Source organism: Beta vulgaris, chromosome 8, assembly GCF_026745355.1.
Source record: "Beta vulgaris subsp. vulgaris cultivar EL10 chromosome 8, EL10.2, whole genome shotgun sequence".
NCBI lineage: Eukaryota > Viridiplantae > Streptophyta > Magnoliopsida > Caryophyllales > Amaranthaceae > Beta > Beta vulgaris.
In genome coordinates, this window is record NC_079209.1 from 61,615,713 (window position 1) to 61,629,578 (window position 13,866).

General features: G+C 34.5%; 1 protein-coding gene across 1 annotated transcript; it reads right to left on the reverse strand.

The window, feature by feature from the left end:
• Positions 1–936: 936 nt before the first annotated feature.
• On the reverse strand, positions 937–2,366 carry LOC104902418 (uncharacterized). The gene has a single exon (XM_010690192.4). The coding sequence runs from the start codon at positions 2,111–2,113 to the stop codon at positions 1,082–1,084; it is 1,032 nt and encodes a 343-aa protein (XP_010688494.1). The 5' UTR covers positions 2,114–2,366; the 3' UTR covers positions 937–1,081.
• Positions 2,367–13,866: the final 11,500 nt, after the last annotated feature.

The following is a 13,866-nucleotide window of genomic DNA, read 5'->3' on the forward strand; positions in this document are numbered from 1 at the left end:
TACTCATGATATCGTAAATATTAGATGACAATAACTGAAATATTTGACTAAGATATGTACTATACGTATATCTTATAGTATATCTTCTATATATACTATAAGATATACGTATAGTACATATCTTCTATATTATCAAATAACTTGAGACATCGCCCGGATCCAACAACTAGTTATCCCATTACTCTCCCATTTATTGTTACATTATTTGTATCTCTAATCATCATTCTTTTTATCTCACTTCTTATTGACGTGATTAACACCCCTGCTTTACACGCTATTCATAACACTTGTTTTCCCCTCTCCTTTTAAATTATCTTTTGTGTTGCCTTCAGTTTCACCCCGCCTAGCGAAACACTTTAGGACTTAGGTCCTCACAACTTCACAAGAGTTCGATGATTTAACCCCACAAAACCCGAATAATGAGCAAATTCTTAAAGTTTCTAATATTTTCTAGACATTTCTTAGGAAGCTTAGTTTCTTAATTAATATATACGTTAGTAAACAAAATTTTAATCTGTATGAAACAGAAGATTGCTTTATGACGCAAGTAAAATTAAAGGGTTAACAAACTTAAGCATTACAATTGACAAATCATGTGAAGTCGGCATTATAATCCGCGACTTGTCACGTTTTAGACCTGCATTTAGCCTCGCTATTTGGTTTGGCACCTTAACACCTTCACATAATTAGGCGCCTTGGCACCTACACAAAAATCCACCCAACTTAAAAGCAAGTCAAGTCTATCATACTTATTTTTATTTTATTTTATATATTGAGTAAAATTATGTCAAATAATAATTCTTTTGTATGAAATTCATAAAGCTAATTAGAATGTGTGAAAAAACGGCAAAGTTTCTAAATAATATTTCAAACATACACCACTTGAAAGGGGATCAAAAAATAATATATGAGACCATACAAGCTAAGTATAATTAACATTCATCGTGAGCGGCCAAAATAATGAGCTTTTGTTTATTAGTAAGTATAATAATATACTCAAAAGATTACTACATCAACAAATGGGCAATAATAAAAAGAATGACCAAAACCATATACTACTACTATTATAAAAAAATTGACCTTAAGATATATGATACAATTTTGATGGCTTAAGATTCTTGGTAACATTGAAATATTCCAATGTCTTGACCCACTTCTCTTGTGTTTTCAAAAGATGAACAGCAATTGTATCCGGCCACAATTCATGGGTACATCCTGTAGGTGGATCCGGATAATTGTACATGGACCATTTAGCATTAAACCGGTTCTTACCACGGTGCCCATTTCGGATCCAATCTCCAAATACTTTATCCTCTGGACCCTCCAAATGAGACTTAGGAATATCTGATTCCGCAATCCATTCTACCAAATCCCATGAAACTAAGTATCCCATACCGGACATATAATGTTTAAAAGGGTCCATACTAGGGCACGGTATAACGTAACCATAGTACAAGTCTTCCCTAGGTAACGGCCTTAATGACTTAACTAGATTTTCCAACCTAAAATAAGTGTCATCATCGGCTTTTAAGACATAATGATAAGGAGGATTAGGTCCATCATTGTTGTTAAATAGTTTAGGTAAGCTAGAAAAATAAGTATACGTCTTACCCTTATTCATATTTTCCTTACAATCAAGGATAATAATATCATCATGACGCATAATCTCTAGGGCAACTAGTACTTTTTGATCTTCTTTTGTAAGGTTGCAAAACACAAACTTCAAATCTATCTTTGCTCCCTCCGGAGATTGTGTACCGTAGATCATCCTTAGGAAGTGGCGCTTGTGGTATTGATCCGGCAACGTTAATATCCCGACGAGAATCCGAATGTCATCATCATTCGATGAAGGAGAAGGAGAAGAAGAAGAAGACGATTTGATTGTTCTTAACGTATTAAGGGGTGATGATGAATAATCTAAGGACGAGTTAGCAAGAAGAGAGGGTGTTCTAGAAAAAGCACATTTGCTAAGATTTAATAAGTGATCAAATCTTATTTCATTGATGGAAGCTAAGGTACAAAGAAATAAGATGAAGAATAAAGAAGATATGATGAATCTTTTGCCATTGTTGTTGTGCTTTGTTGTTGTTGTAGTAGTAGAAGGTAATTTCATGTTGATAATTTGAGGTGTTTTGTGTTTTTTTGAGGGTTTTGTAATATGATTAATAGTTGTGGTAATGAAATGGAAAGTGTATTTGAAAGTATTTGAAAAGGTTTGGCAGTTATAAAATGGAATAAGGGTTTGTTCTTCATTGCTATAAACGAGTTTTGGTCATTTCTTGATGTTGAATAAACCACTTAGCTTTTAGAAGTATTTGACTTAGTTTTCTTCCAAAATAATTAAGTTGTCAAGGAAGCGGCCTAATTTAGGGGATTATCCATGTGGCCTGCTCGCAAACTACAGCAATAGGCCAGTAGTGTGTGTAAATCCATGTGAAAAATTAAAGTGCGTTGTGTTAAATAGATATTCCATACGGGGTTCATTTATATGCATGTATGCTACTTTTCTTGGTAAATCTTTGAGATGGTGTTTAAATTTAGAAACTACTTCTGATCACGGGTAGAGATGGCAGTGGGTAATGGACCTTATCCGGATTCATGGATTCCGATTCATTTTTTAAAGATCTGGATCTTCAAATTTTGGACCCTATGGATTCGGGCAGGATCTGGATCCTCCTTGAAAAAAATGGATCTGGATCGGGTCCTAAATTATTACCTAGATCCAAATTCGTTTACCCGACTTTATATTATTATTTTATAATATTAGTTATTACATGTAATGACGGATTTTTGCTTGAATTTCGAATTATTGTTCTAATTAATATGCAAATTTACTGGATTATTGAGTTAGAAAAACCGATTGATAATTATTAATCTTTTAGAAATAGTTGATTAATCTACATTTTGATAATTAAATACCTGTAAATGATTGCAATAATGGTTATTTTTCAGAAATTAAATGAAATTTTTGGTCAATATTAGATGACTTTATTGTTTAAAATCTTTAATTATTGTGAAAATTAGGGTAGTTCGAAGAAAACAAGCAAGAATCAGTTTTGGATCCGTTTAGGACTCGGATACATAGGATCCATATGGATCTGGATCCTCATTCTTATTACCCAATGGATCCGGGTAGGATCTAGATCCTTGCCTGAAAAACGGATCTGGATCCTAGAGGACCCTGTTCAGATCCTACCCATTGTCATCTCTAGTCACAGGCCGGTCATACGCCTCGTATTATTTAATGGCGTGTATTCGAATTGAAATATTCAAAAATAGAAATATATGTCTTTAAATTATTCCCCCCCCCCAAGATTAACATGAGAATTGTAGTGTAGTTGTTTAGTGCATTAGCATATCAAATGAGAAGTCATGCGTTTAAATCCTGAAACACACATTTTTATGGTTTGATGTCTCATTTATTGATTCAATACACTGTGTTTGTTTTTCATCTATATAAGACTCTTTGCAAAATTATATAATACGGCATAATATTATTTATTATTGCTTACTAAATGAGTTAGTAATTTAATAATTAATATTTGAAAGGTAAAAGTAGATAATTTATTATTCATTCATTAAAGTTGGAAAGAAATTATGATTTGTACTTCTATTAATGTAGACACGATTTCTTTAACGTGCATTTCCTCAAGGCCTTTTCTTTGGCCGTGATCTTCCAAGCATAGTATAATACAATTAAAGTAAGAGTCGGAGAGACTATGAAATAAAGTGGCACAAAACCTAATTATATTAGATAAGTTTTGAAGTCTTCAACTTTTTAATCTTTAAGCTCAATTATTAGGCAAGTCAAACTCTTCTTCTTTTTGTGCGTATTTATTAATCTATATTTGGGCGATTCTTTTTGGAACAACGCATGAAAAAGGTCAACTTCTTTTGATTTGGTACTTTTGCACATGAACATGGTTTTCTGCCTTGGCTAACTTTGCGTGCTACATACCATACTTAGATTAGACTACTCTTTTTTGGTGCAATGCAAAGTATGGAACCGTGCAAATACTTAGAGTGGACACTAGTGAACTATATATATGTGTGATGAGTCCCAATCTTTTCGTTTGTTCGTCCTAAACACTATATATACTTCATCTTATGTGATAAACTTTTCCCTTGTTTTATTATACCTCTCAACTTCAAGCCTACATCGTCTATCTTCGTATCTTCGTATCTGTCTTACTAACTATTCTTTGAGCCTTCCAAATTGGGTGCAATATGTAGACATCGAGCGAGTATCACACTACCACTAGTCCACTACAACATCATACGGTGCATTTTTTTTTCTATTAGCCTAAAGTTGGGAGATGCATCATGCCATCATCCATGCATCTTGATCATATAGCAACACATAAAAGTTTGTAGTTTTGTGTATCATGATTCCACCATTATTGCATGCATTATAATTTATACATGAGGATATAACTTAATTTGACCATATTAAAATACATGTTTCAAAAATAGCCGTTAACTTATTTAATTTGGCCATGATAAATCGATTTCAAAAATAGCCGTTAACTTATTTAATAAATCACTATTTTGATTAGCGATGAATAGGCGAAAGTGAGAAACCGCTCCTTTGACTAATCGCACAAAAAAGAAACAATTGCTGGAGATGGTTTACTTTGGGCCTTTGGCTAATAAGGCTCAGGGCCGGTGATGGGGCTGTGCAAACAGCCCCACCGCACAGGGCCTCCACTACATTAGGGCCTCCAAATTTGTTATCTTAATATATATCGTTTCCATCAAATATAGAGCAAGAGAATTACTTTGGCTCACTGGTAATGCACTAATGCTCTGCATCACCATTTGTTGGTTGTGTCATGGGTTCAAATCCCATTTTGTGCAAAATTTAGTAAGTTCATTTTCCCCCCTTTTTCCATTATTGTTTTTTAAAATTCATTTGGGTTTTGTGGGTGTAAAGTTACCTTCTTTTAGATTAAAAAGAAGTATTCTTCCTTTCACTATACTAATTTCATATAAGTCATATCTCTTCCTTAAAATCATAAAAAAAAATTCCATACTTTTATGTAACATCACATGTATAAACCATAATTCTAGATATTTCTTTATTTATTTTCAAAGAATTGTTTAAGTATTTGAGTTATCGTGATAATAAGTTCTTGTTTGGCTATGACCCTTGTTAAGTAAAAGGTGAGAAAAAAAGAAGTTCTTGATTGTTAAAAGTAGATAGCATTATTCTCTCTCTGTTTTTTTTTGTAAAAGAAAAAAAACTTCTCTTCTCTTTATCTTTTTTTATTGGCTCAATCATAAATTGTGAATTTTGTTCTTTTGTAATTACCAATTTATTCTATATGTATTTTTTCACAATATTTATAATTCTAAAGAAAATTAGGCTTAACTTTAAAGTTAGCACAGGGCCCCCAAATTGTTTAGGACGGCCCTGATAAGGCTATAACCACCTATTGAGAATTGTGCTAGGTGAATCGCAGCCAGTAAACGACACGAGCACATAATGGCCCAGCACTACGCAGCTTTGCTTGAAAGCTGAGGTTCAGCCCACAGATCACAAGGCCCAAATTAGTTCTTAGGAAATTGGGTATATAAGCAATAATCGTTATTCATGGGCTGGACAAATTTAAAAAACATCAACTTAAGTAGCAATGTTTCACCTTCTAGAAAATCCCTTTATGAAAAAAACAAACTTTGATTTAACTATATAAAAAGCGACACGAACTCTGTACATCAACTAATATAGCTCAAACTTAACAACTAATATAGCTCAAACTTAACAACTCTAAACATTTTTTTTAGCATAATACACTTAATTTGCATTTTTTCCTTATATTCAAACATGTTTAATTTACAAAATTAATAAACAATATACAAAACTAAAACCATAGCTCAAACTTTTAAGTTTTTTCAAAATGTGTATATGTTTTAGACATGAACCCAAAAAAATTAGCGATCTTCTTCCATATTGCTTGAAAAGAAAATAATTCATATTACATATTGAACTCAATACAGAATACCATTCATATAGGTTCTAGTGAAATATTTTTACTTTGGTAGAAATTGCTACCTAAGCAAGCTTATTCACACAGGCTAAAAAGCAGTACTTCATGTAGCAATTTGCCTCCGAACAAAATAGAAATCGCACAAGCTTACTTGCCATCTTAAGTGGATTATTTATGCATGCGTTAGTAAAGCGAGATTGCATTTAGTAATCCCAAAATAAAATCTCCATCTACCTTAATCATAAGCGGTAAGTTTTTTTTTTTAATGTTTTGTTAGAATTTTCTATAAAGTAAAAGTGACAATTTGAGCTTATATGAAACACTTCTTTTTATCTAACTTTTCCTCCAACTCTAAAACATGCTATTTGAATCTCTAATTCAAGGAAAAGATCATATTAATATATCTATCATAGTGCATAAATAGATTTAGATTGAGGTAAAAGCAAAAGAAATTTATTTAAATCTAATCTTAAAAACCATTCTTAAATACTCTCTCCGATCTTTATTAGTTTACCTGTTTTTTTTGCACAAAGTTTTAGGAGAAACAATATTGTGGAACATAAAAAGAAAGAAAAACTATTATTTTATGTTAAAGTTGAATGTACGTGTGATGAAAGTTTAGCGGTCCAATTCCAAAAATAAAAATAAAAATAATAGATAAATTAATAAGAAACATTCAAAAATAATACAAGTAAACTAATAAAGATCAAAAGTACTACTTTATTTTAGGAAAGAAAAAGAGCATGAATAAACCCACATGAGTTTGATGAGTATTAATATGACAAAATTGACCATGGACCATGGTGATATATATCATCCTCTTTCAACACTTATCAAGTTCTAAATATTTTATTCTTTGGTGGGTTAGTGAACATTAATTGTGTCCACAAAATGTTTGAATGAGTAGTACTCTACTCTTGTTTAATTTATTTTTTTTTTCTTTTGAAGAGAATGAGTAGTAGTCAAATCAACTCCAATTGGAAAAAAAAAGGTCTAACTTAAAGAAAACCACACACTACTCTTTTAGTCTTTTTGATTTTGTTGGTGGAGTGACGCCGAAAGACCGTCATGCGCACACACACCCCACCAAAGCCCTAAAGTAAACCCGGCCCGTAGTGTTTATGGTTGAAGTAGGTAAACATTGTCGTCTACCTCAAGTAGTGAAGCGTTGCTCTTATCTTCCTACCAATCTTAACTTCCTATGACTCAATCTTTTTTTTTTTTGTTGGTTTTTTTGTCCACCTTTCATTCGACTTTTTCTTTTATGGTTTGTTCATCATAATCAACTACAAGTTTTTTTATTATTTTAAAGATATAGTATTGGATAATTTTTTTAAAATGTAAGATGAAGGGGTATTACTTGAATGGAATAAGAAAATTTTCTCGAATGAGTTGCATGTCGTTGTAGTATTAGGTATGCAAGTATTGTTCTATTACAGATGATCTTTTGAACTACCAATATATATATACCAATTATCAAACTCATAGTATAGTTTAGATCAATATGGAAATGAAAAATAAATGGTGTATTCTTATGATTATAATACTACTACCCTCGCGACCTGCACCAACAAAAGATAATTATACTAGTACTATTCGGGTGTTCACTGGTCCACAACCGAACCAGAATCGGCTGAATCTGTGAATCGAAATCTGGAAAATTTTTGGACCTAGACTTTTATATTTTTGTAAAAGAAAAAAACTTTTTTATTTGATTTAAACATATTTATAAATTATATACATTAACATTTAATAATTTTATTAACAATATTTCTAAAGGTAATAGATAATAGGTTTTGAACTTTTTAACTTTCTAACTTTAAAACTTTTTTAATATATAAACTTTTTTTTATTAAAAGATCAAAAATTTCGGTCCAATAATCTGGACCGGAATTTTTCGGATTTGGACTGAACCGAAAACTCGTAATCGATATTCTTTTTGAACTGAAAACCTGATTGGAATTTTCGATCCGATCTAGTTCAAATTCGAATCCGATCCTGATCTTTACATCAACGTTATCTTTTAGATTGACCATTATATTTAATATGACACGTAACTGAAGGTTACCCCCAACCCTTTCTTTCAATGAAAAGTAACTACATGACTCACTTTCATTTGTGAACATAAGATCAGTTGGAGAAAATATAATATGTTAATTATAAGTATGGAGCATTCACTTATGATGAAAAGGATTTTCTTTTTGCCGAATTAGGAAGAAGAGCTTCAAGCATTTCCAGTGCACTATGGCTATCTAATTAATTTTGTAAAAGTTATCGATACAAATATATTAAAAGACGTGTGTGATAATGTATACACGTCACGTGTCACGTGTCACATCTGTTACTCCACTAGAATTGTCGAATGTGTATATAAGTCATGTCGATTAACAAAAGTAAAATTAGCTTGCAAAAGATTTGAACTCATGACGTCTTGCTATTATAACATGACAAAATTACCATCTCAACCAACTTTTAATCATGCTTTAAGTGTCCACAATAAAAATTTAAATTATCATATAGGAAAAGACATAATACAATAAGAAACCACTAGAGAATCAACTCTCTTGGTAAAAACAAACCCGGAGGCCATCACTTTGCATTATGAAAGAAGAAAACCTCACTTACAGAACTAAAGAAGTGGAAGTAAGGATGTGTAAATCAATAAACTTTAAAAAAATCTAAAAATCTATTTAACATGGAAACTCTCATGAAGATCATGTTTCCCATTTTCGAAACTCGAGAGGACAAAATTTCTATGAAAGACCAACGAGTTTCCTACCTCAATGATCATCAGTCACAAAATGACATTTTCCCAACAAAAAATCTCTTAGCTAACTCGATAGTCTATGCCCTATTATATACATATTTTGTCGGTAATAAACAAGACTACAACAGAGTTATATGCAACAATAGTTATTTAATCCTAAATTTGGGTTTCACGAGAAATGAAATAATAGGGTGTTTTAAGGCTTTTCGAGGCAACACAAATGATGTCAAGCACACGCGCAACGTTACAAGTCACGTTGGCACTCCTAGAAACGTTTCGGGAGAAAATATGATCAGGCTCGAAAAAGTCCAAAAATGTCCCAAAAAACAGCCAAAATTGAAGGCTATAATACACGCTTTCGGACATTCCCATGGCCCGAGCTCCGAACGCCACGTTATGCCTCATAGGGACATGGGAGGTCATTGGAAAGGAGTCATGTCGCTTGGAACCAATATGTGGATGGCTTAACGTTCATTTTGAGGTAATTAGGATTTTACAAGAAATGAACTAATGGGATGTTAGAGGCTTTTCGAGGCAATGCAAATTGTGGCAAGGACCCGCACAACGTTACAAGTGACGTCGACACTTCTAGGAATGTTTCAGGAGCATGCTCGGAGAAGTAAAAAAAAATGTCGCAGAAACAACCAAAATTGAAGTTTATAATACACGCTTTCGGACTTTCCCAAGGCCCGAGCTCCGAATGCCACGTAATGCCTCCTAGGGCTATAGTAGGTCATTTTAAAGAAGTCACGTGGCTTTGAACACATATATGATGCGTTTAAGTTCATTTCGAGGCAATTTTAGGTTTCACGAGATATGAACAAATGAGGTGTTCAGCGGCTTTTCGAGGCAATACAAATGGTGCCAAGCACCCGCACAACGTTACAAGTCACGTCGGCATTCCTAGGAATATTTCGGGAGAAAATAAGATCAGGCCCGGAAAAGTCTAAAAATGTCCCAAAAAGAGTCAAAATTGAAGGTTATAATACACGCTTTCGGACTTTCCCGGGGCCCGAGCGCCGAACGCCATGGGAGGTCATATGAAATGAGTCATGTGGCTTGGAACGAATAGATATATGCATTTACGTTCAATTCGAGGCAATTTTGGGTTGCATGAGAAATCAACAAATGGGGTGTTTAGAGATTTTTCGAGGTAATGCAAATGGTGTCAAATACACGCGCAACGTTACAAGTCACGTCGGCACTCCTAGGAATGTTTCGGGAGAAAATATGACCAGGCCCGGAAAATTCCAAAAATGTCCTAAAAACATCCAAAATTGAAGGTTATAATACACGTTTTCGGACTTTCCCATGGCCCGCGCGCCGAACGCCACGGTATGCCTCTTAGGGACATGGGAGGTCATTGAAAAGGAATCACGTGGCTTGGAACCAATATGTGGATGCCTTTACGTTCATTTCGACGTGATTTGGATTTTACGAGAAATGAACTAATGGAATGTTAGAGGCTTTTCGAGGCAATGCAAATTGTGCCAAGGACCCGTATAACGTTACAAGTGACATCGACACTCCTAGGAATGTTTTGAGATAAAATATGATCATGCCCGAAGAAATAAAAAATGTACCAAAAACAACCAAAATTGAAGGTTGTAATACACGCTTTCGGACTATCTCGGAGCCCGAGCTGCGAACGCCACGGGATGCCTCCTAGGACCATAATAGGTCATTTTAAAGAGGTCACGTGGCTTTGAACAAATATATGGATGCCTTTACGTTCATTTCGAGGCAATTTTAGGTTTCACGAGATATGAACAAATGAGGTGTTCATCGGCTTTTCGAGGCAATGCAAATGGTGCCAAGCACCCGCGCAACGTTACAAGTCATGTCAACATTCCTAAGAATATTTCGGGAGAAAAAAAGACCAGGCCCGAAAAAGTCCAAAAATGTCGCAAAAAAAACCAAAATTGAAGGTTATAATACACGATTTCATACTTTCCCGGGGCCCGAGCTCCGAACGCCATGGGATGCCTCCTAGGGATATGGGAGGTCATTAGCAATGAGTCATGTGGCTTGGAACGAATAGATAGATGCATTTACGTTGATTCGAGCCAATTTTAGGGTGCATGAGAAATGAACAAATGGGGTGTTTAGAGGTTTTTCGAGGCAATGCAAATGGCACCAATCATACGCGCAACGTTGCAAGTAACGTTGGCACTCCTAGGAACGTTCCGGGAGAAAATATGATTAGGCCTGGAAAAGTCCAAAAATGTCTCAAAAACAACTAAAATTGAAGGTTATAATACATGCTTTCGGACTTTTCCGGGGCTCGAGGTCATTGGAAAGGAGTCATGTGGCTTGGAACCAATATGTGGATGCCTTTACGTTCATTTCGAGGTAATTTGGGTTCTACAAGAAATGAACTAATGGGATGTTAGAGGCTTTTCGAGGCAATGCAAATTGTGCCAAGGACCCGCACAATGTTACAAGTGATGTCAACACTCCTAGGAATGTTTCGATATAAAATATGACCATGCCAGAGAAGTAAAAAATGTACTAAAAACAACCAAAATTGAAGGTTATAATACACGCTTTCGGACTTTCTCGAGGCCCGAGCTGTGAACGCCACATGATGCCTCCTAGGGCCATAGTAAGTCATTTTAAAGAAGTCACGTGGCTTTGAACAAATATATGGATGCCTTTACGTTCATTTCGAGGCAATTTTAGGTTTCACGAGAGATGAACAAATGAGGTGTTCATCGGCTTTTCGAGGCAATGCAAATGGTGCTAAGCACCCGTGCAGCGTTACAAGTCACGTCGGCATTCCTAGGAATATTTCGGGAGAAAATAAAACTAGGCCCAAAAATGTCCCAAAAACAGCCAAAATTGAAGGTTATAATACACGTTCTCGGACTTTCCCGGGACCCGAACACCATGGGAGGTCATTAGAAATGAGTCATGTGGCTTGGAACGAACATATAGATGCATTTACGTTCATTTCGAGGCAATTTTGGGTTCCACGATAAATGAACAAATGGGGTGTTTAGAGGTTTTTCGGGGTAATGCAAATAGTTTCAAGCACAGGCGCAATGTTACAAGTCACGTCGGCACTCCTAGCAATATTTCGGGATAAAATATGACCAGGCCTCGAGAAGTCCAAAAATGTTTCAAAAACAGCCAAAATTGAAGGTTATAATACACGCTTTCGGACTTTTCCGGGACCCGAGCTCCGAACGCCACAGGATGCCTCTTAGAGACATGGGAGGTCATTGGAAATGAGTCATATGGCCTTGAACGAATATATGGATGCATTTACGTTCATTGCGAGGTAATTTTGGGTTTCACGAGAAATGAACAAATGGGGGTGTTTAAAGGCTTTTCAAGGCAACATAAATGGTGCCAACACCCGCACAACGTCATAAGTCACGTCGACTTTCCTAGGAATGTATCGGGAGAAAATATGATCAGGCCCGGAGGAGTACAAAAATGTCCCAAAAAACAGCCAAAATTGAAGGTTATAAGTAGTAAAAACTAATGATGACCCAATCCGATTAAAATTTAGCCGAACTAATACTACCTCCGCTCTTTTTCTATTACAACAATGTGTTTGTACACAATTTTTAAGGATTTGGAACAAATGATTAGTTTAGCATAAAAGTAACTCTTTAATTAACTAGAGTAGGAGAGAAATCAGCAATTAGAAAATAAAAAGTAATTTTATAAGGCAAAGTGAGTAATTAATGATTGTTTTAATAAGATAAAGTAAGGGCAATATTGTCAATTAAATTTGCTTTTTTATACCAAAATTGGAATTGTTGCAATAGATGTGACACTACCAAAAATAGTAAATATTGTAATATAAAAAGAACGGAGAAAGTATATTGTAACCTCGTCTCATGTACGAATCTATAATACGTAAACTTTTGTGTATTATAGGAGCTTTAGTACTTTACCATTTAATACTACCATACATCATCTATTCTAAGATAAGTAAGATGTTGATAGAGACTATGGAATTATAGAAAGCAAAAAGATAGAACAAAAAAATTGTGACCTATGTGTAGAAAGAGTCGGTCATATAAGAGACCATCTAATTTTAATTTATAATTAGGAATTTTTTTTGGTAAGATGAAGGGGACTCATTTGAGGGGTGATATGGGAAATTAGTCAAACGAGTCCTATGAGGTTTGATCTCTATACCTTAGGGATAATAGATGGGAAGCGATACCACTACTCCACCACCTCAACCTCAATTAGGCAACTATTCAAGTTCAATATTAAGAAGAGAACATACCACTTTTTGAATACAGTGAATAGTTTAAGCTATGTCGATAAACAAAAGTAAATATAGCTTGCAACAAGATTTAAACCCGTGACCTCTCGCTATTATAACATGACACAATTACCATCTCAACCAACTTTTAATCATGCTTAAGTGTCCACATTATTATATTTGTATCTTTTAAATGTTGAGTTTTTCTTAATATACTTTAGTGGGAATAGAAAAATATACATATCAAGTTCGAAAACTCAATACCAACCCGGAATAATACCCGACCCAAATATTAGTGATATTTTAAAACCGTGTAGAATAACTAGCTAGATATGTAAAACAGATTTGTAAAAGAACATGTTCTTATACATGCATGCAACTCCTAAAACCAAAATTGGCTTACAATTGAGTGATTCACAATTTCACATCTAACAACTATTTTTTGGGGGGAGTCATTCACCAACTTTGTTAGGTGAATAGTCCTACATGGCAATTCCAAATAATCACCCAGTCAAACGTGTGACCTTCACATTTCAACTCTTATTTCTCCTAGAAATAATGAGTGAAGCATCCAAACAAGTCTTTCACTAAAATCTCTTCACCAACTCCATAAGTCTCAAAACTACCTAATCATCTACTTCTCACCCCCACCATAACCCCATGCCTAAACCATTCATACGCTCCACCTGAAAATCACAAAATCCGAAAACGACACGTGTTTTATTCTCAATGGTCCATTACTCATACCATGTCATGATGACTGATGATGATGATGCTTCATGTAGTCATGTTGTTGGTGGGAAAGAAGCTACATGTTTGTCAACGCACTTTCCATTTGTATTAGGAATTAGGATCACAAATCTAATCTTACCAACCCCTTTTTT

What these genes read in the sequence shown, in the direction of transcription:
- LOC104902418 (XM_010690192.4), bottom strand. Translation starts at nt 2,113, where the DNA reads ATGAAATTACCTTCTACTACTACAACAACAACAAAGCACAACAACAAT.